The following is a 23,924-nucleotide window of genomic DNA, read 5'->3' as shown; positions in this document are numbered from 1 at the left end:
ACAAGTCAAGTACCTCAAACTTCCCACAAGACTTTTGAAGAATGTGGGATCCACCTTTTCTCCTTCATCAAACTTGGACAATTTTGTCTCACTTTCCATCGGTGTGTTCACGGGGTTGCAATCGAGCATGTTGAACTTCTTCAATATCTCCTTTGTATAGCTTTCTTGAGAGATAAAAATTTCATCCTCCATCTGCTTCACTTCTAGGCCTAGGTAATATGACATGGGCCCTACGTCTGTCATCTCGAACTCACGGGACATATCTTTCTTGAAAGCTTCAAACAAACTTGGGTTATTACCCGTGAGAATAAGATCATCAACATAAAGACAAACAATTAAGATATCTCCATTAGTATGAACTTTAAGGTAAATAGCATATTCACGGAGACAACGAGTGAACTCATTGTCTTGAAAATACTTGTCGATGCAACTATTCCATGCTCGTGGGGCTTGCTTTAATCCATATAAAGCTTTCTTCAACCGCAACACTTTATCTTTATGGTTTTTGACCACGAAGCCCAATGGTTGTTCAACATAGACTTCTTCAAGATAGCCATTCGAGAAGGCTGACTTGACATCTAGTTGATGAATCTTTCACTTCATTTGCGCCGCCAAAGAGATCAACAAACTAATAGTCTCCATGTGGGCAACAGGTGCATAGACTTCTTCATAGTCAATGCCTTGCCTTTGCTTGTAGCCTTTAGCCACAAATAGTGCCTTCTATCTCTCCACATATCCATCAGCATTCTTCTTTGTCTTGTATACCCATTTCACTCCAATTGCTCGATGACCCTTGGGAAGAGTTGTTAACTCCCAAGTGTTGTTCTTCTCTATTGACTTAATCTCCTCCTCCATGGCTTGTCTCCACCTTTTGTTTGTAACAGCTTCATCAAAGTTCATTGGTTCACTGTCAGCAAAGAGACAACATAAAAAATCAAAATTAGTAACTTCTTCTGTGTCCTCATAGAGCTCTTGAATGCTCCTTGTCTTTTGCGGCTATTCATTTGAACCTTCTTGAGAAGAGGGAGATGCAACATTTGTTGGAGGAGAAGGTGGAGTTGTGTCCTGCACAGGTTCTACGGTCTCCGGTTCTTCTACATCACCAAAGTATGGAAGAAAATCATATGAAGTTTCTTCCTTAGCTTCCCAATTCCATGCCAGTTCTTCATCAAATTTAACATCACGACTTACCACCACCTTACCGCTGCTTGGGTTGTATAGCTTGTAGCCTTTTGAACTCGTATCATAACCAACAAACACATGCTTGACACTTCGATCGTCAAGCTTTGCTCTCCCTTGATGTGGCACATGAACATAGGCTATGCTCCCAAAGATTCTCAAGTGCTTGACACTTGGATTTCTTCCACTCCATGCTTCTTGAGGGGTTTGATATCTAACATTTCTTGTTGAAGACCTGTTATTCAAATAAACTGCACAAGAAACAGCTTCGGCCCAAAATTCCTTAGGCATACTTTTAACTTTCAACATATATCTAGCCATATTAAGAATCGTTCAATTCTTTCTCTCTGCAACACCATTTTGTTGAGGTGAATAAGGTACCGTTAGAGGGCGACGAATTCCATGAAGTTGATAGAAGTCATTAAATTCGTTTGAGGTGAATTCGCCTCCTCTATCGGACCTTAGAGCTTTAATTTCATAGCCACTTTCTTTCTCTACAAGTACTTTGAAATTTTTAAAAGCAGCAAAAGCTTCAGATTTTTGGTTCAAGAAATAAACCCAAGTCTTTCTACTAAAGTCATCAATGAAAAACAGAAAGTATTTTCTTTTACCAAAAGAAGGTAGATTGATTGGTCCACACACATCAGTGTGGACAAGCTGGAGCGGCTTGGTTGATCTTGACATGGCCTCCTTTGGAAAACTCCTCCTTGCATGCTTTCCAAGAAGACAAGCTTCACACAATTGATTGGGATGGTTAATTGATGGTTTCCCATGCGCCATGTTCTTTTCTCCCATTGATTTGAGCGCTTCAAAATTTAAGTGCCCAAATCGCATGTGCCAACACCATGATTCATCTTGCACATTAGCCTTCAAACACTTTGCATCAATTGTTTTAAGATTCAGAGAAAACAATCTATTCTTTGCCATATGCACTTTAGCAATTAGAATTCCACTTGAATCTCTAAGCCAAAGATGCATATTTTTCATGTGGATGTCATATTCCTTTTCAAGAAGTTGGCCCAAACTTAAAATATTACTTTTTAATTTTGGCACATAATAAACATCTTGAATTAACTTGTGACTACCATCTTTACAGGAGATCAGAATCGTACATATCCCTTCGATTTGAACCTTTGAGGTATCTCCAAAGGACACATTACCTCTCACTGTTTTATTGATCTCCACAAACTTCTCTTTGCATCCACACATATGATTGTTTGCTCCATTGTCCAAATACCACGAGTTGCAATCATCTTTGTCTTCTTCCTTGAGTGCCATCAACAACATTGACTCATTTTCTTCTTTCTTGTCGTCAACAAGGTTAGCCTTTTCTTCAACATTGCTACGACATTCCCAAGAGTAATGGCCAAATTTATGACAATTATAACATTCAATTTTTGATTTGTCATACCTTTGTCCATTATTTTCTTGGTAGTATCCACGTCCTCTTCCTCCTCTTTGTCCACAACCACGACCTCTGAATGTTTGGTGGATTTTAACTTCATTGTTGAAGTTGTTACCATTACTTCTTCCTCTTCCATGACCTCCTCGACCTCGGCCTCGGCCTCGTCCTCGTCCGTTTCCTCGATAGCTTGTTTCACCTCCATAATCCTTGAAGGATGCCTGAGTTTTAAGAAGTTGCTCTGATGGCACTTCTTGTCTCCTTTTGATCTTTTCTTCGTGGGTCTGTAAAAAACCTTCCAATTGCTCCACCATCATAGAGTCTAAATCTTTAGATTCCTCAATAGCACACACCACAAAATCAAATTTAGGTGTTAAAGTGCGAAGGATCTTTTCTACCACACGGACATCTTCTATGTCCTCCCCGTATCTTCTTAGTTAATTTACAACAGCCTTCACTTTTGAAAAATAATCCGAGATGCATTCGGATTCTTTCATTTTTAAAACTTCAAAATCAGGCCTTAGAGTTTGAAGTTTTACCTTTTTCACCTTGTCAACTCCTTGAAGAGAATTTTGTAAAATCTCCCAAGCTTCCTTTGAGGTGGTAGCATCTGCCACCTTCTCAAACATGGCATCATCCAAACATTGGTGGATGAGCGTGAGGGCTTGTTGATCCTTCTTCCTTGTCTTTGCCAAGACCTCTTTTTCATTTTGGGGCAAAACTTCCTCCTTATCGGGTTTTGCATACCCTCTGTCTACGATTTTCCATACATCCTGAGAGCCAATGATGACTTTCATACGTAGACACCATTTCTCATAATTATCTTTTATCAGACGGGGGTACTGAAAAGATAGCGGATCATTATTTGCCATGGCTCTGATACCACGTTGTTGGAATAAAAAATAATCTCGCCCAGGAATAATATCCACAACAAATAATAATAACACAAGAGAGTAATAATGACACCAAATATTTTAGCGGGATAAAATGCAATACCCGAGTGGAGCAATATTACCACTATAATATTACGACTCAGTAGTGTCAAGAGACTACTACAACTTTGAAAGAAATAACACTCTTTATTTAAAACACCTCACTACAATATTACTACCACTCACTAGTTTCTCACAGACCACAATCTGTGGATTACTCTCACTGCTTTATGCTTCTATCGTTATTTTGGTGTGTATCAAAAGAGAAATGGAGCCTGCTATTTATAGAAGATCAGAATGGTTTATTCACTGTAATTTGCAGTGCAAATTACCATCGGTCAAAACATGTGTTTGTGACTTTTGAAATTTGGCAACTTTTTCTAGCCGCCCAACTTGGAAAATCTTTCCAGCCACCCTATTTGACTTCTGCAACTTTTTCATCTTTTTTCTTTGTTTCATCTTTTTTATGGGTCCTACAAATGATAACTTTTACATTCCCAATGAGGCTGTCTTTGGAATTCTAAAATGGCTTCCTGCCAAGTCTCTAATGCGTTTCAGGTGCATTTCGAAATACTTTTGTTCTCTAATATCAGAACCCTTATTCATTGAAGCACATGGCAAAAGTTTCGTTGCACAATTTTTTGTAAGTCGCGTAACTTTGACTCAAAAAGAAGTTATATACTATAATTTATCCCAGAGAAAAGAACATCAAGATTTACCTTGTCCCATCGTGGAGAGAGAGATCCAATTGGACTGAAATTATCTCTTTGAACAATTATGTTTGTATCGACGGAGTCATTTATTTTGAAAATGTATTTGGAGATAACATTGTTGCCTTCGGTATTGTAGGTAACGAAAAGTTAATTGGAATGATCCCATTCCCTAAATAGATATCGACGATGAAGAAAACTTTCGATTCTATACCAAAAATAGTAGACATAAAGGGACTTGTTGCAGTACTTCTAGATGACAAGATATTTCAGGGCATTGGTAAAATTCTTATATATGTTCTCAATGGTACTAGTGAAACAGAGACATGGTTGAAGCATACAGTTGAGCTACCATCGGAGTTAATACACACATTTCCTTACTCAATATTTACTACCAATCCAACTGGAGAGATTGTGTCGATTTCAGACACTGGGATTTCGCGCATGTTCTTATATTGATATTAGAAGGGGAAGAATGGAGAAAAGTTGAGATACATAGAATTTATAAACGAGAATACCGCACCATGAATGCGAATGGCGATTTGCTAAATCTTGTGGAATGTATTTGGTCCTTGAGATAACTTCGCGTAAGCCTCTTTATAGCTTAGAATGTTTGTATTATATTTTTGGCATAATAGTGTATTGCGAAAATTTAAGTTTACATTTTGAAGTGGTATAAAGATGACGTGTTATGACACGTAGACTGGTCAAAGAGTTATGATTGGGAAAGAGGCACGAGTTGCAACAGATACAAGCAGAAGCAAAAGAAGAGGCACGAGCGGTTATTCAAAATACTCAACGCCCGTACCTATTTAAGTCCAAGAATCAAGGGGAATGAATCTGACAGTTCATGGGAGTACAGATACAGTACTTAATGAGCCTTAAATACTAAAAACGTTAGAGAATCTTTATCAAGAAGTTTTATTTAAAACCGATTTGCCTATACGCTTTAAGCGTACCATAGACTTTGTCCTTCTAGGACTTAATATGAGCATCTGCAATGAGAATATAGTTACTTTCTTTGGGTCAGCAAATGCGTATGGAATGCTTTGAAATATATTGCAAATGAATTATCTTTTTATGAACTTCAAGTGCATATTATGATATTCGAGGATCTATATATACAAATGATAATCCGTTCCACGTAACTTTTTCTCAACTGTTGTATCTTGTCTCCCCCTCATGTTAGAAAAACTAACTTGCTTCCTCAACTTTGAAAATCCATCTTTGTGCATTATTTTATTAATGAAAATATACACCGCACATCAATAATAATAAGATGAAATTATTTGGTTCTTGACCTTGATCCACTTGTGAGGGGAGAATGTAATATAAAAACTGATATAGGTAACTTTGTTCTCATAAGCAATAGTTTAGCTATTAAGTGGAGACACTCAATAAATTATTTTGCTAAACCAACTGCGATGTAAACCAACTTATCAAGATAAACTTTCTTGAATAGAAAATCTGGGAATTATGCTCAAAAATTAAATTACTGAGTAAGTTACCTCGCAAGCACCAACTAGGTTGCGGGTTAATAATAATCGCACATGTAACCATCTCATAGATGCATCTTATGTGGTATACATGGTAAGTGAATGAGCTCATATTCACTTTTGATATTTTCAGCATTTATGGGATTCAATCCCAATTTTAGTTGGTCTACTAATTAATGAGAACAAGCAACCTAGGAGAATTCGTAAAGAACTTTCTAGTTCTTTAATGTTTACTCATTTGAATTCTCTTTTATTTTTTTGCGCATCATACTTAAATTGATATGACTAAACCAACTATGCCAACTGGATATCAATAAATTCCATATTTATTATAATATGAGTTTTATATCAATAAAGTTTTACTTTATTGTGGCATTCTTTTATTTATGTAGTACAAACTGAAGAATAAAGCAGGTAACTTTTCACATACATATTACCCCGCTACAAGTTGTAGTAATAAAAGATATTAAATCTTTCCTTTATTTATAGTTTCAATATAATCAACTGTTTTCGCGTGTACTTTGGAAACTGAATAAGTTTCTTTGAGACTTACTACAACACAATACCTTATTGATAATCAATTGTGTTTCTCCAAAATAGTATAATTGGCTCTTGCAGAGTTCTCAATTTTGTACTACTACATATTCATCAACATCAATATGGTGAATATCTCTTTTAAAGAGAAAGTTATACCATTATGGCTATGGTCAAAATTATATGCAAGATATGTTTCTTGCATTAATGTTATTCTTTAATAATCGCATTACCAAAATATTTTGGTGTGCAATCGGTACGTGACCAATGACCATTCATGTCATAATAATGACATTATTTTCTTATATCATCTCAAACCTCCTTCTAGAGGTGAGTGTGGTATATTCACTACCACTAGCACGTTCATATTCTTCCAAGAATGAATATATATTCATAAATTAGATGTTGTCATATTCACATCATGAATGGACCATAATCATTTATATGTGCTTTATAAAATCTCATGTCAAATCGATGACAAATACTACTTTCACAAAGTGAATGATTATTCTGAGAATCTTTATTGTTCTCATTACCACAATAATGACGATTATAATTTCGTCTATTGCCACGTCCACATCCATTGATAAATTCATAGTAATAATTTTTGTCTTATTTCAGACTTATCATATACTGCTATCACATTCTCTAAAGGGAATGAGAATGGAGCAAATTCAATGGGACGGGTTTTCAATTCTTTGCCCACAATCATACATGAATTTGATCATGGCAAGGCATACAAATTTTACCACTTTGGGTGGTTATAATTTCTTTCAAACTCCATTAGAGTTGCAATCAAAATTTATCGTCTTTGCTTGTATTTAAAATCAAAGTATAGAATGTCAAGAATTTGAAAGAGAAAAGTAAAATACTTACCTTAAATCCAGAATTTAATCATGAAGGAAGTTCAAAGAACAATTGACAATCATTATGCTCAATCCCAAATCCTCTACTCAATTTGTTAGAGTCTCGTGCTGATAACGTGTTATAAAATAATAAAAGAAGAATAAGAATATTGTAGAGAAAAGTAGGGAGAGGGAATTCTTATTGATTTTTGGGATGAATTACAATGGAATAGAACCCTCTATTTATAGGGAGAGACTGGTTTAGCCACCAAGCAATAAACCCTAGAATCTCTCTAAATATAGACATCCACCTTAAATAGAATTCTATTTATAACAGTACTGATTTTATTGATTTTAAGTTCACAATCAAATTATAATATAGCTGAATGGAGGCGTATTTCATTTCGTGGAAGAAATCACAAGTAAATCTAAACATGTTTATTTGTCGTGATTAAGGGTGTGCTTGGTACGAAGGAAAATATCTTTCATGAAAAATAATTTACTAGAAAATAGGTGGTTTTATCACTTATTTTCCTTTATTTGTTTGGTGAGTGAAATACTTTTTTTGAAAAAATATTTTCTAGTTTTTGGTTAGAGAGTAAAAAATATTTTTTAGAAAAATAATTTCTTGTGCTACTCTCCTCACCCCTTCCCCTAAATCCCTATATTTCATGTGCTACTTCCCCCCCCCCCTCCAAAACCCAACGGTTTCAGGACTCTATTTTCTTCAGGGATTTAATTATTCTTTAAAGAATTTACACAAACCCAGAGGAACTAATGTGTTTTTTTACTTTTTCACACAAGAATAATGTTGAAATTTGAGCTCCATAACTAAAAAGAAAATATATTTTTTTCGTTGAAAAAGTAAGTACTATTTCTACAACATGAAAAGAAAGTACTCATTTTGTTGAACTGAAATAAAATATTTTTCTACATCATGAAAAAAAAATATTCATTTTGTTGAAATGGAAAAGAAAGTAAGCTATCTACAACATGAAAAGAAAGTATTCTTAATAATATTTTTATTTAGGAAGAGTGGGGTGGGCAGGGGTGTGGATGGGTAGGGAGAGGGGTGGGGATTTGGTGGGAACGGGGAGTAGGGTGTAGAAGGTTGAAAAATAATTTTGAAAAATATTTTTACTTTTCTTGATAGAGAAATGTTTCTCTAATAGGAGGAAAATGAGTTCATGGTGAAAATGTTTTCAAAATATTAAAGGCAACCAAACAGGAGAAAATTAAAAATTATTTTCGAAAATATTTTCCTTTATACCAAACACACCCTAAAACCTAAATGAGTCCTCAAGATCTATATTAGCAGTATAGACATTCTAAACTCGAAACCAAAATGTTAAGCAAAAATTTAAATTCGAGCAAGTTTTTAACATCAAAAGTCTCCATGGATCCAATTCCAGGAGCTTATCACCATAAACAAACTAATAATTCAAAAATCGAATACAAAAATATACAACAGAAAGGAACGAGAAGAAATAATGACTTGAAGCTGAAAAATGATTATTTTTAGCTAAGGTGTATAAAGTATAATCCTAGACTACCTAGAATCTTGTTTAAAGTAATCTATTTGTTGTGGGTTTAGGTTCCTGTAGTATACAGTCTTGTTGTTTATCCGTAAAATGGTATAGTTGAATTGTAACGTGATTTATAGACAAGCGAATCAATTTGATTCGAAATAATACATAAATTAAATAAAATGCAAGACTTAGCGTTGAAATCGAAATAAGACAACAAATAGTTTGGTTCCGGGAGCAGAGCTTGCGGAGGCAGTAATACGAATATCAATAGACGAGAAAAAAAGTATTATTGAGCTTTTGAATAGTATATAGCATAAGTTTATCAAAAAATTAGTGTCCCTTACAATGGTTGTTGAAGTCACTATTTTTAGTTGAACCTAGAAAACAAGGTCCTGGTGTCAAGTCTCTCTCAAATAACATTTATGGGGGCCGTTGATGCATGTGTAATGATAGGTTATGAATGCCAAAATTCTCTATAACGGACTATGTATTTAATATTACAGAATATTCTTCATCGAATGCTATCAGGTGGCGGACATTTGTTTTTCTTCATTAGTAATATTTCCTTCGGGGTCTTTTCGGTGCCTACCGAAGCTGCTGCCCTCGGTCTTGGTTTCCACTTGTCTCGCTTTTCGTTTGTCTCTGATTCCACATGTTGCTCTATTACACGAGTATTTAATATGAATTGATTTTACCTTTTACACTTGTATTGCTCTTTGTATATCTATAACTTAGGTGTCTTATACAACATGGAACTCCTTATATATATTCTTGTTGCAATCACATAAGTGAATGAAAAAACTCTTTATGTTATCGGAGCCTTAAGTGGTTTAATCAACCCAAGGTAATTTTTTTTTCCAGTAATAGAGAAGACGTTATTGATATGGGGGATGTTATCAACTCCTCGTCCACCTCGACTATACCAACCACACGCGCTCAATTTCATACATCTCCTCTTATGCCCTCACCAATACTTGGGCATCAACTACCAGTAAAACTTATCATCAAACTTCCTATTATGGAAGATACAGAGTATGCCAATGGTGTGTGGTTGCGGTCTCAACCATCATATTGATGGTAGTGAGCCAATTCTGACACAGTTTCTTGATCAGAATACGCTAAATTCGGCGTACAAAGTATGGGTATGAGAAGACCAATTTGTGCTAAGTTGGATTGTTGCATCAATTTCGAAAAATATTCTGCCTCAATTAGTTGGAGCAGAAACTGCTCGTGCAGCTTGGGATAAACTTGTTGTTGCATATGCTTCAGGATCGAAGCCACTAATTCGTGAACTCAAGATGCAGTTGCATACCTTGCATCGTGACAAAGCAAGTATTGAGGCCTATGTACAAAAGGCCAAAGGAATTTCGGATAGATTAACTGCATTACAAAATACGATCCCCAATGATGATTTAATTGGATTTGTTCTTGGTGGAATAGACCATGCCTATCGGCCCTTCACCAGGTCACTAGAATCACGTCAAGAAGACGTTATGTTTGATGCATTATATGGCCTTCTCCTTAATTAAGAAAGACGGTTAAAAAGAGATGAGACCATTAATGTTATTGCACCCACCGCTCAGTTCACTCAGAGTCTATTTCGACTACTGGAGGGCGTGGTAGAGAACGAGGAGGGCGTGGTCGCGGACGCTCCTCCATCCAAGGGTTCACACCAGAATAACCAAAATATTAGCTTTTAGGCATCTAACCAATCGACTAAAGCAACTCAACAATCTTCTGACTACTCCATGATTATCTGCCATAATTATGAAGGAAAAGGTCATATTGCACGTGGATATCCTTCACCACAAGCTAACAGTAGCAGCGTGGTATCTAGCTGACGCACTTCTAATCTTGCCAATTCTCCCAGTCCACCTACACAAACCTAGTTAATGGATAGTGGCACCATGCATCATCTCATAACAGTCCTTGATAATCTAGACATTCACCCTAAGTATTAAGGCCCCGAAGAAGTGACATTAGGTAATAGTTCCAAATTGCCTATATCTTATGTTGGTAAAGGTTCTGTTCTTGTTTCCCATCAAAAGTTCAATTTTTATAATATTTTACATGTTCCTTCTATTACTCATAATTTATTATCAATCAACTCCTTTGCTAAGTATAATCAAGTGTTTGTTGAATTTTTTCCTAACTATTTCTTGATTAAGGATTTGGCAACGAGAAAAATCTGACACAAGGGGTCGAGTAGTGGTGACTTATATTCTCTTCCGGTGTTGCACTCTTCATCACCTGCTTCCTATGCAGCTTCTCTTGGAGTTTGGCATGATCGTCTAGCTCATGCATCTTATCCTACAGTTCGCCATGCTTTATTCAATTTCGTATTATTGTTGAAAGATATTTTGGTCGCCCTATTAAATGCTTTCAATCAGGCCGGGGAGGAGAGTTTCAAGCATTAACAAATGATTTGAGAGATAATGGAATTGAGCAACGTTCTTCTTGCCCCTGAACAAAATGGTTGTGCCGAAAAAAAACACAGACATATTATTGAAACTGGGCGTGCCCTTCTACATCATGCCAATGTTCCTTATCAGTTTTGGACAAATGCATTTGAGACTGTTGACTATACTATTAATATATTATCCACTCCCCGTTTGAACAATAAATCCCTATTTCATGTATTGTCTAATATGAAATCCTGATTAGTCTTTGTTGCGCATCTTGAGTTGATTATGCTTTCCTTGGCTTCGTCCTTACACAAAGGACAAACATTCCCCTAGATCTCGTCCGTGTATATTTTTAGGATACAGTAAATTACATAAAGGATATAAATGCTTTGACGTGGCTTTTTCCAAATTCTATGGTTCTCGTCACGTCATTTTTGATAAATCTATTTTTCCTTTTGCTGCACAACATCTCTACTGAAACCACGATTGATCCATTGATTATTAATCTACTTACCAACAGACCACATCAAGCACTACCTCACCGCCAGAGAGCCAGAGTTATCCCAACTCCTCACATTCTTCCACAAGGCCAGCATCACTGCCATCTGCAAGTGTGGCTCATGGACATACCACTAATGATAATTCCTCTTCTCCGGCGAGCATACCAATTGGTGTTGACTTATCTACAAACAATATGGCTGAAACATCATCTTTACCATCTATACCTAGGAACTCCACTAATCAATCTACTCGCAGAATGGTCGCACGAGCTCAGACGGGCTCATTGAAACCAAAGCGAACTTTCTCTTTGTCAGCAACTAGCTCAATCTCACCTGAGCCCTCTTTCTATTCACATGCTGCTAAGGATGCCAATTGGCGTCGAGCTATGACTGAAGAATATAATTCTCCTATTCAAAACGATACTTGGCAACTAGTACCTCCTTCACCATCCCAAAATATGATTAGTTGCAAGTGGGTTTACAAAATAAAATTGAAAGCAGATGGATCTTTCGATCTCTATAAAGCAAGGCTCGTGGCTAAGGGTAAGGGATACCACCAACGTCTGGGAGTAGATTTTGTTGATACGTTTAGCCCAGTTATCAAACCGACGACTATTCGGTTATTGCTATCATTAGCTGTGTCTCATCAATAGCATATCACCCAGCTATATGTCTCAAATGCATTTCTTCATGGTCCATTTCAATGAGGTAGTATATATATGTCAGCCCCCGAGTTTTGTTGATCTCACTCGACCCGACCATGCATGTCTTCTCAAACGCTCTTTTTATGGCCTGAAACAAGCTCCTCGAATGTGGAATAAAAGCCTCACCGATGCCTTACTTTCACTAGAATTTTTGGGATCCAAATTAGATAGTTCCTTGTTTTTTAAATGTGCTGGTGAAATAAAACTCTTCTGTCTAATCTATGTTGATGATATCTTAGTAATGGCTCTCACTCTTCTCTTGTACAGTCTCTCTTTACTCAACTACATAATAAGTTTGCGGTTCGTGACTTGGGGAAATCCTCATACTTTTTCTGCATCGAGACGCATTGGACTGGGGAGGTGATGTAAATGATCAAAAATCTACTACTGGGTTTGCTATCTTTTTGGGATCTCATCTCATTTCATGGGCATCACATAAGCAACAAGCAGTGTCACGCTCTAATACTAAGGCAGAGCATAGAGCTCTTGCGACTGCCACTTCAGAAATTATTTGGATTGAGCATCTTCTTCGTGAGATTGGCTGTTTTTCTTCTTCTATTCCTACTCTGTGATGTGATAATTTAAGTGTTACGTATTTGACAGCTAATCCCATCTTTCTTACTCGGACAAAGCATATGGAAATTAATTTTCATTTTCGCGAGCGAGTTCGAGCAAAGTCCTTATGTGTTAGATATGTAAGCTCTCATGACCAGGTTGCTGATGCATTGACGAAGCCCTTGTCAAAGAGCAGGTTCTTGCAGTTGAATACCAAGTTAGCAGTGGTTCCTACCCTTGCTCAACTTGCGGGGGAGTGTAAAGGATAATCCTAGACCTACTAAAATCTTCGTTAAAATTATCTATTTGTTGTGGGTTTAGTTTCCCTGTAGTATATAGACTTGTATGGCTCTCTGTTATCTATAGACTTAGGAGTCTTATACAACAATATATATTCTTGTTGTAATGAATGAAAGAGCTCTTTACGGTGACGTAGCGAAGAGTAATAGGCTTAGGTAGAGTACCGAAAGATGAAATCCCAAAACCGACGCTGTAGGAGGTGGACACTTGAAGAGTTCTCATGGCGGAAATCGGCAGGTAATCGCTTCGTGTTCTGTATTTTTCAGTTCTAGTTTTGGATTGAATCAAAATTCTGTGAACCACCGCAACTTCAGAAGGAAAAAGATCTCTTTCGTACAGCGTATATTGATATTTATATCCTATTCCTTTGTCCTTTTAATTAATTAATGAACCCTTCGGGGTTGCCCAGATGGATTAGAGGGCGGTCATCCGTGCCTTTTGGGTTGCGCCTACTGCATAGCACTTGCCTAGTGCGGTTTATATTCTTTGTGTGATTTGAAAGCTATTACAGGGAGATTTACTGCCACTCGATTCGCCCGCTTCTATTCGTTACTATGTTACAGCGATTTCGACCTGGGCTTTTGGACTTCTCTTCTCTTCTCTGGAAGGGCTTTTGGACTTGGTCCATACTATTTTGGGCCTACTGTTTACTAGCCTTGTCAATTGCGCTTGCCCCAAAAGCGGTAAAATTTGAGCGGGATCATTACACAAATAACTGGCCGGATTTACTGTTTTTTCCTATTTGGTATACATAATTTATATACTAATTATATATGATTATATACAAATTATACATGAATTATTTATACATACATTATATATCCACCAGTTATATTTAGTTTAGGCCATTGAGTAGAAGACTATTTAGGTTAATTTTTCAATTTATGCGAGCTGATATTTTTTGGTGTCGTCATTGAGAAATATCCTAGGCTTCAAACGTTGATGAAAATTAGCCACGTACATGTTGAAAATAGTACCATACCCGATACAGTATCTATTTATGTACATAACAAGAACATTTATGGAAATTAGAAACACGGTTATAAAATCATTAATCACCAATAAAGTAATAGGAGTACAAATTAGTCATAAATTCGTTTACCATTAACAGAAAGAAATAATATTAATTGCCAACGAAACAAAAATAAACAAAAGGAAAAAAATTGTATAAGCGTTGATGGCCGTTAGCCGCCAGAAAAAAAAGGGAATAGCCTAATTTTTTCTTTCATCATAACCTAACTAATATACAATAATATAAACCCTAGTCAAACTTAAAGACACTTTATATATTTCTAGATTCTGTATGTTTCGCAGTTTCCTCTCACTTTTTACATAACAATACACATGGGAGAAAACAAGATTACTACCAATGGTAACTTATATATTCCCAATGAGATCATGTTTGAAATTATGAAAAGGATTCCTGCCAAGTCTCTAATGCGTTTCAGGTGCATATCGAAATACTTTTGTTCTCTAATATCAGAACCCTCATTCATTGAAGCACATCACAAAAGTTTGGTCTCGCAATTCCTCGTAAGTCATGTGAATTTGACCGAAAAAGAAGCTATATATAATTTATCCGAGAGAGAAGAATATCAAGATTTAGCTTGTCCCATAGAGTATTTGGATGAGCCATGTTTTCGTATTCTTCCCTATATGCAATCTATCAACGGCCTAGTTTGTTTATGGAACTGGGAGGGAGATGTTGCTATTTGCAATCCTTTCACAAAAAAAACATGTCTTTCTTCCTAGAATGTATCTTAGGGAGAAAGTCCTTTCATCAATTACTTCTTACTCCTTTGGTTTTGATCCCACCACCAAGAAACATAAGATATTGATGTCAGACATCACTGCTAAAAAAAAAAACATGTTGCTAAGTACTGGATTTACACCATTGGAGTGGACAAGTGGTGGAGAGAGATATCCAATTGGACCGAAATTATCCCTATGAACAATTCTGTTTGTATTGATGGAGTCATTATCTTGAAAATAAACTTGGAGATCACATTGCTGCGTTCAGTATTGTAGGGAACGAAAAGTTAATTCGAACGATCACGTTCCCTAGCTTGATTCGAACTCGTCGTTCTATATATATAACAAAAATAGTAGAAATAAAGGGACAGCTTGCATTACTTGTAGATGACAAGAAAGTTCTGGGCATTGATAGAATTCTTCTATATGTTCTCAATGGTACTAGTGAAACAGAGACATGGTTGAAGCATACAGTTGAGCTACCACCGGAGTTAATAAAGTCATCTCCTCGCCCCTTATTTACTATCAATCATAAGGGAGAGATTGTATCGATTTCAGATACTGGGATTTCGCACATGTTCTTATATGACACTGGAAAGAAAGAATGGAAAAAAATTAAGATAGATAGAATTTATTAACGAGAATACCGCATCAGAAATGAGAATAGTGGTTTGTCAAATCTTGTGGAAAGTATTTGGTCCTTGTCGTTAATTAGAATGACTATATAATTTTTTTGGCACAATAGGAGTGAATCTTGTCTTGAACATGGATTGGTTCTACACACAAAGCAGATGTATGATTTAATTTTATGTTTCTGTTTTTAAAACAGTTTAATTAATAGGCTTTTTACTCTTACATATGTAGCCTTCTACTTCGAAGAAGCGGGGATAAGAGTTCAACGGGGTATCTATGAGTTGGGCACGTGAACTCATAAGTTCCTTAAATATACATGTGTGCACCAAGCTCAAAGAGTCTTATAGTACACAATGATTATTGGATGCACCTTTACAAGTTAGAGGTTTAAATCTCAATTTCTAGGCATGTCTAGTGTCCCTCTTGTATTTTAAATAAGTAGTTTTTTCTTTTATTTATTTGGTTTATTCACTATAATCCCTAAATCTAACACATTGAAGTTCTTGATCTCCTTTTGTCATCGTAAATTTATATAATTAAAACTACTAGTAGCAGCTGATATAGCATGGTTCAATGATTTCAGCATTTTTGATATGGAATATAAGTATATATGTTAAAAGTCACTAAAGTTGCAAAAAAAAATTTAGTTATAACCTATAATTTCTAAATAATAATGAATTCATGGTAGGAAACCTAAAAGTTGAACATGTCAAATATAAATTCTAGATTCATATCTTTATAATAATACACTCTATCTCCTTGAAATCCAAGATCCGCCTCTATTCAAACGGCAATCAACCCGTTGAAAAAATTATTCCCATTTGATTCAGCTTGTTTTGCTAACGAATCAAATATGGCCCCAATAGGTCCCACTTGACACACACAGACACGACAATGTAGGTATATGGTTAGTCGATTTACATTTTAGTACATCTAATGAGAACTACTCCAAGCTTTGCCACTTCAATAAACATAGGGAAAATTCAACAGATGAGTTTTTTGCAAGTTCTATTTACATAAAATGTAGGTCAGCAACTAGAGATAGATGAGAACAGATATCCTATCCGAAACCAAAAATGGAGCTTGTTCGAAAACAATTAAGTTAGCAGCGACACATAACTGACATACAGTTAGGTTTCATCTCAGAATCTCTCCCGTTGATGCACAATGATCACTGCCACGAGACAGAAAATTAGTGCGGAACTTATTCCAGTTACTGAAAGTCTGCAAGGAGAGAAGCTCGGTGGCAGCTGATTCTCTATCATTTGTATTGGAGAGTTGATGATTCCAACTCCACACCTGGAAAGCATTTTTCAGATGCATGCAAAGACAATTCAGAAACCATGTATTGGGGTCAAAAAAGGGTGGCTAGACGAGAGCTCAAGGCTTTGACCCTAATGAAACCAGTTGTCAACTTCACGTGTACCAAGGTTGTAGCCTATGAAGCAACCTCCATTTCATAGTCGGCCTGCAAACCACATTCAAGCCTGATTGCTGATATTAGCTCAGGAGATATTGCCAGCTGATCCTTGTGCTCTCTGCTGTTTCTTGAATCTCTGATACCATTTCGATTAGAAGCACCACGCTGTCCTTCTGGTCCCCAGCCCCTATATAATATGACTTTGCTTGGTTCTTGAGAAACAAGAACCGCACCAGTAGCTTGCTGCAGATGCAAGTATCAAAAGATAGGCTTTCAGTAAAATATGCATGCTGCCAAATGAAATGAACAACTAAAAAGCTTATTTACAAACCTCCAGCTTAAAAACCACCTCCCTAACTGAAGTCCCTTTTGCCCTTCCTTTGACATTCACAATAGCAAGAGGATACTTCTTAAAGTGTGCTTTGATCGCTTTCGCAACTCCAGTGACAATATTGCTCCTCCCTGTTATAAAGTTGCAAAAGACGAAAAGGTGTAAGGTCAGGAATCGACAAGACTACATATCCAATAGAGAGATCATAACTATGAATTGCAGAAAATGCAGAATTCCTTGTCTCCTCCTCCTTCCACGTGAAAATTAAAACTTCCTGCCTCCAAGTTCACCATCAGGTCCATCATAAGTGAAACATTCTAACACCCCAAAACCCACATCCCCATGACAATGAAGATTTAAGCAAATGCCGGCATCAGTGAAAAGTGAAAACTAAAGCTTACAGTGTCATCTCGTTTAAGATGGAAATGCACCGTGGTTGCAAAAGATTAATTCTTGTTTTCAAAACGAGCAATAATACAACCAACTACACCACAGTAATAGCATACAGAGACAATAAAAGAGGTACTCATATTACCAACAGCAAGCACTGGTTGCTGCTTCATCTTGAGGGCTTGTTTTCTGAGAAGCAGCCTCTCCCTGTTGGAAAGATGTACTTTTTTGGGAGGCATCCCTTCGGACCTACTCCTGGTGGATCTAAGTTCTTGTTGAGCTTTGACTGAATCAACTTCAGACACCTCCTTCCTATTGTCAACTTCCCGAAGTTTATTGACACTTCTGGTCTCAGAAAAGTGGATCTTATCTTCTCCCTAAAATCAGCGAGAAAAACACACGGAAAAAATTACCATTAACTTCATGAGGGGAAAAAAATAAAGTATAATAATTCCGAAGAGAGAACAAAGTTTACCCTGGAAGACTTAGAAACAGATTCACTGACTGCACTTCCAAATGCTTCTTCATCCACATTCACATTAAACATACTTTTCGACTCTTTGGTTGATGAAATAGATTGACGCTGAGGTTGAATTGTATCAGTCATAGCCTCAGCATTGCTCTCATATTTAAAAGAGGAATCACTTGGAAGTTCTTGCTGAGAACTGTGGTCAGTTTCTGAGGAATCACTTAGTAATTCTTTCTGAGAACTGTGGTCAGCGTCTTTCGCAACATCCCCACAATCCTGAATATGAAAACTAAAATAAACTTTTCTCTCTTTCTATTCACACTGCACAGGAATAAAAGGTACAAAAAATGATACTATGGAGAATGCCAGGACCACATGCAGATGAAACATTTAACGCTTGACTGATATCAAGTATATTCAACATACCCCGTGACCATCATAGCTTTGCTCTATGATATAGAAATTCATCTAAAACAGCTTGATTCTAGAAGGAAAGCTATGTGTTACAATGATATTCCATGTTTTCATATATGGAGATAAAATGTGGGTGGCTATGTGTCCACAAGTAATTTTAACTCCAGATTCCTCAATCTTTTAAACTTAGGTATTAACTACACATATGGGCCTAATAGATTGTGCGAAACATAGACAGGATGTCTACATCTTGAAGGCAAGTTGTTTGTGCCTAAGGGGTATCTGAAAGATTTTTGAAGGTGACACTTCTAGCTTCATGTGACCTTTTACTGATTATTGTACCTTATTTTGGCCGATAAGGGATCTCACATGCAACAAGCATCAAAGATATGAGAAGCAAGTGGAAACATAACATGCTCCTTCAACATTAAGTAATAGAATATACTGTTATCATAATGCATTAATTTTTACCTCGGAAGTGCAAGGACTTGCTAAACTAGAATGATAATTGGTTCCTCTTGCAGCATTAGATGTTCCTGTCTCAGTTACCTGCAAACCAACCATATCCGGGGACTGCATATGAATCATCTCCTCGCTTTTGGTCTGAGTCAAGGCAAATCGTGTGACATTTAGATATAATTAAGAAATGAGCTGGTAAGTGGAAAATAAAAATAGAAGCAACTCCGATAAGGTAAGATAACACACCAACCGTGACTTCAAGGCCTCTATATTTTGTGTAAGCTTTAAGACATGCAGTTTCAACGACTGCATCAGAAACAAAGAAAAAGAAAGATAAGTAGTGGAAAAGTTTTTGCAGAAACATCAGAAAGAAAGACAAGTGAAGAAGAAGAGGAAAACCGAAATCTAGAGAAATAAGAAACACTCACAAGGGTAGAGAAGCTTACAAACTGTCACACAAAATGGTTTACCCGCACTTCAACTGCAATATGTCTTACAGAAATATGCTCATACTTTTTTGTTATTTCTCTTTTGTTATTTTTTGATTGCTAGAAGTAGAGTGATAGCAATAGACGGAAAAACATTTGCAAAAGCAAGTGCCAGCAAATTTAACTAGTTGAGAAAACTAGAATTAAAAACAAACACATAAAACACATGAAATTCACCTTTATCAAAATAACACATCAAAATATCAACACATAAGCTAATCCAGATATTGAGTTGTATAGTTGTCTGAGTTGGGTAAGGACTTCCAATGCTCAGATTCTTCCACACAGTACCTGTGCTAACCTTTGTAAGTCCATCATCGCATCCAAATCAGGTTACACGTACAGGAGGGTGTTTGAGTTATAAGGTTGTCGAGCTTGGGTTGTGCAAGAATTTCCGATGGGGTTTATAAAAGTCTTGGCTACTCCACTCATAACCTTAAGGTTTTGGATTGGATGTTGGATTCTTTCACAGATAAACTTACCATGAACCCTTCCTTTTCCACCAAAAACTCCATGTTTCTACTTCAAATTTTAAAACCATGCCAAAGTCAACTACTAAAATTAAGAGGTATTATATCTGGAATCTTCATCTTAACTAGTAGAACATTACCTGGCGTCGCTGAGCCTCTATAGAACGCTTCATTGCTTCTCTTTTACTTAGAAGAGTCTGAGGCCTCAAAGAAGCAGGCCTTTCATAGTTCTTCCCCCGGTACACAATGATCGCATAACCCTTATTTACTCGCTCAACAGCAACTAGTATTCCCCCGCTCTCTGCCTCCAACATCCTAGCTATTTGGTTTACCTCCTCAATGCTTTTCCTCCCGGCTATTACCTTTACCAATTCCCTATATTTCCAATGAAGGTGCATGTTCTCTACTGTTCCATCAAAGACTCCCCGCCTACCTGAGCATCAGCAGAGAAGTATGTGAGTCAACTTCCATAAGTATTTTGGCAAAAGATATAGGCTTGCAGTACAGAAGCACTCACCAAGAAGTAAGAAAGGCTTCATTCTCAAGCCAATCTTCCGCAACATGAATCTTTCTTCTTCAGTTATTCCCTCTTTATCCAAATCAGGTTGCTGTGGCATCTCATCCTCCTCAAGCTCCACAAGGAGCTGCTCTGCCTTGGCTTTCTTTTCTATTGCCTGGCATGAAAGTATAAAACATTCAAAAATAAATATCAGAATCTGCAAGAGAGAGGGTAGATGCAACCATAATGAACACATACAGTGGCTAATTTATCTGCAGTTCTCTTGATAGCTGCTTCCATGGAAGTCAGTTTCTTTTTTTCTTGGACACCTTTTTGGTCATTTTGGTTTGCATGTTCATCATCAGAAACACTTCTCACTGTGGACTTTTTCTGTTCCTTAGTATTTGCCACTGATGAACTAAAACTACTCTTCTTTTCCTCTTCGACAACTTGCTTTCTCCGTTCTGCTATTGCTGAAGAGACTGCAGATGGCAAGAAGTCCTTTCCTCGGTAGAAGACAATAAATTCCTTATCCCTAGAGAGCAAGGTTCCTCCAGTCAACCACTGCAAAGTTTACTTTTTTGTGAACCACAATAGGATAAGTTCTACAAAGTATAGTTTGCTTTCACAAGAGAGCCAAGTGTTGTATAACGGAAAAAAAAATATATATCATCAAAGGCTAAAATAAATTCACAAACCTTAAGCTCTTCCGCCATCAGTTCACTGTTAGTGTTCTGAACTCCTCTTTTAACGGCAACTTTTGCAATTTCACATTTCTCCCAAAGCTTCACAATTGCAGCCGCCAATCCTTGGAGTTTTCTGTTTCTGCCTGATAAATATACGAGCAAGTATAACAAGAGTTGTCTAGTAAAATAACAGTCTCGCAATCAGATACAGCGTACCTAATGCAAAATGGCAAGGCAAAGGTCGACCAAGTCTTTTCAGTGTTGTCATTTCATCATTTGTCAATTTAGGTTTTACTCCGTATGGAAGTAGACGGAAAGGTTTCTTGTACCCAGGGACTACAGCTGGCAGAAGATCTGCATCGATAGGCAATGGCTCACAACCCCACCAATCAGTAAAGCGAGGGCCAAGTCCTTCCAGTAGCTTGTCAGCTTCTTCAGTAAGTTCTGCCTCTCCAGGCAATTGAAATCGGACTCTGTCTGGAGAACCTACACCCTGGATTACGCGTGTAGGAGACTTTCTGTCCGATGCATCAGATTTTATGGCATCCATGTCAGATGAATTAGTCGTATGCTCTTCCGTACCCGTGAACAAGTCAGGACTAGCATCTTGCCTGCTGCTACTCTCGGAGAAATAAGGATACTTGTAATCAGCTCCTCTATACAGAATTATATTACTTCCAGATCTCCAGATAACCAAACCTCCAGTTTTCCTCTAAGAATATTAAAATAAGCCAAAAGAAGGTTAAAAGTTATAACAGCGGTATAATGCATATCTAAAGAACTTTACAAGTTATGAACTCTACCTTTGAAATGTAACACAGTTAAACAGCAAACTATTTTAGTTCTTGATAAGCAAACTCATGCCATAGAAAACATATCAGAGACATCTAAAGGAAAACTAAATATCAACTAGCTTGAATTACTGATACCGAATAGTGCAAAGCAATGACCAGAAGTATACAAGGATCAATCAACCACCAGCATAAAGTTGAGGCTTTAATATCGGCATTCCATATAATCGTTAAAATGGTGTAATTTCCCCCAATTCAGGTTAACATCAAAAATTCAAAATGGAGAATACGTCTCGAGGAAACAGTTATGGAGAACATTCTTCTAATATTTATGTCCTTTCATGCACATTTAACCATTTCCTTCTTTAGCCGTTTAATTGCATTTGTAATTCCAGGGGCGAATGTAGAGTGTTAAGTTATGGGTTCATCTAAGCCCAGTAGCTTTGGCTGGGACCTTGCATATATATTAGAAAATTCACTGAATATGTACAAATAATTGCTTTCCAACCCAGTAAATCAAATGATTCCGAACTCAAACCCATAAAGTTTAAATTCTAGTTCCGCATATATAAAAAAAAAAGCATGATAAAAGAGAATTGGGGAGTAACTGTTAACCTCTAATAACTCATGAGTCCTCTTCATATTCAACCTACACAAGTCCTCACAGGTAATCTTAACGAGCTCGATACGCCTCCATCTTTCATGAATACCATTCACAATCCCCTCAGTAATCCCAGCTTTACCTATCTTCAATTTTTTCCTTAAACCAATCCCAAGTGTCCTCAGCCTCCTCAACTCTTCATCTGGCAAAGTCAATTCAGCTAAACTAGGCGCTCTCTCTTTCTTACTATCCTTATTCTTCAGCCTTTCTTTCTCCTTCTCCTTTAAAAAATTACCCCTCAGTTCATGAAACTTCTGTATACTGTTCCCTAAACCGGGTTGTGGTACCGGGTTTTCGGGCGTGCTCCAACTGACGTCAAGCGTGTGACCCACACGATACTTGGGTAATTGGTTAGGCAAAGGAACAAAAATTTGGCCAGGTGAGGAAGAATTGGGATTTGGGCTTAAAGAATTTTCTTCTAGGGTTGTTTCTTGGTTTTTGGGATTTTCAGTTATATAGCCGAGGCTGCGGAGTTTGTTGGCGATTCTTTGAATGGCGGATTCAGGTAAAGGTGAAGTATTATTAGGGGAAGTGGCGAAAACGGGAATGGAGAAACGGGAAAAGAAGGGTTTAAGGGAAAGAGGGTGTGTGGTGGAGAAAAAAGGAAGGGAAGGGGAGGGGTAAAGGAGGGTTTTGGGAGGGTTTAAGGGATGGAAGTTGCAGAGAGGAAGCAACATTGGTGTGGAGAAGACAGTGGCAACTGATGCTATCCTTAGTCCTCACATGAGATGATCAAATGTTAGGAATTTTAGATGTTTGCCTCTGCTATCTTTTGGGGGCTGAATTAGTTAAATGGCCTTGATTCATGTCAATAATACAACGACAATAACCCACTATAATCCAACTTAATAGAGTCTGGACCAACTTAATAGAGTCTGGAGAGGTACTGTGTACGCAAACCTTATACCTATCCTGAGATAGAGATAGAGATGTTGTTTCCAAATAAACTCCGACATCCTTCCCTCCAAAAACTTGTCACACTGATATTGATTCATGTTTATGTGGATTAAAATTGTAGTTAGTGAATGTATGAGCTCCACTAACTTATATAGAGAGAGGAGATACATCAGCATTAAGTGGGCCCCTTATTGAAATTAATAAAAACACAAAGGTTAGTTACAAATTTTAGACTGATTCAAGGTTATAATTTAAAATAAAATATGATAGTATTTTTATTATAGATAAAATATTAAATAAAAAAATAAATTAAAATAAAATGTTATAGTAGGGAAAAAATGTACAAAGAGGGAAATAGAGATCCGCTTATACTTTAAATTAATTTAAAAATAAATAAATTAATTAATTAATAATAATAAAAGTATTATTAATAGATTTAAATGATGAAGGAGTTCGAGTAAAAGAATAAAAGC

General features: G+C 36.8%; 1 protein-coding gene across 1 annotated transcript; it reads right to left on the bottom strand.

Moving 5' to 3' along the window:
* Positions 1-16,410: 16,410 nt before the first annotated feature.
* On the bottom strand, positions 16,411-23,516 carry LOC104214837 (CRM-domain containing factor CFM2, chloroplastic). Its single transcript, XM_009764558.2, has 12 exons — positions 22,509-23,516; positions 21,319-21,814; positions 21,115-21,245; positions 20,675-20,980; positions 20,435-20,591; positions 20,058-20,350; positions 19,206-19,265; positions 18,972-19,103; positions 18,093-18,362; positions 17,763-17,994; positions 17,228-17,358; positions 16,411-17,139 (listed from the first exon to the last, which is right to left on the bottom strand). The coding sequence occupies exons 1-12, from the start codon at positions 23,229-23,231 to the stop codon at positions 16,915-16,917; spliced, it is 3,156 nt and encodes a 1,051-aa protein (XP_009762860.1). The 5' UTR covers positions 23,232-23,516; the 3' UTR covers positions 16,411-16,914.
* Positions 23,517-23,924: the final 408 nt, after the last annotated feature.

Source organism: Nicotiana sylvestris, chromosome 2 (genome assembly GCF_000393655.2).
Source record: "Nicotiana sylvestris chromosome 2, ASM39365v2, whole genome shotgun sequence".
NCBI classification, from domain to species: Eukaryota; Viridiplantae; Streptophyta; class Magnoliopsida; order Solanales; family Solanaceae; genus Nicotiana; species Nicotiana sylvestris.
This window is presented reverse-complemented; position numbering and strand designations above follow the sequence as displayed.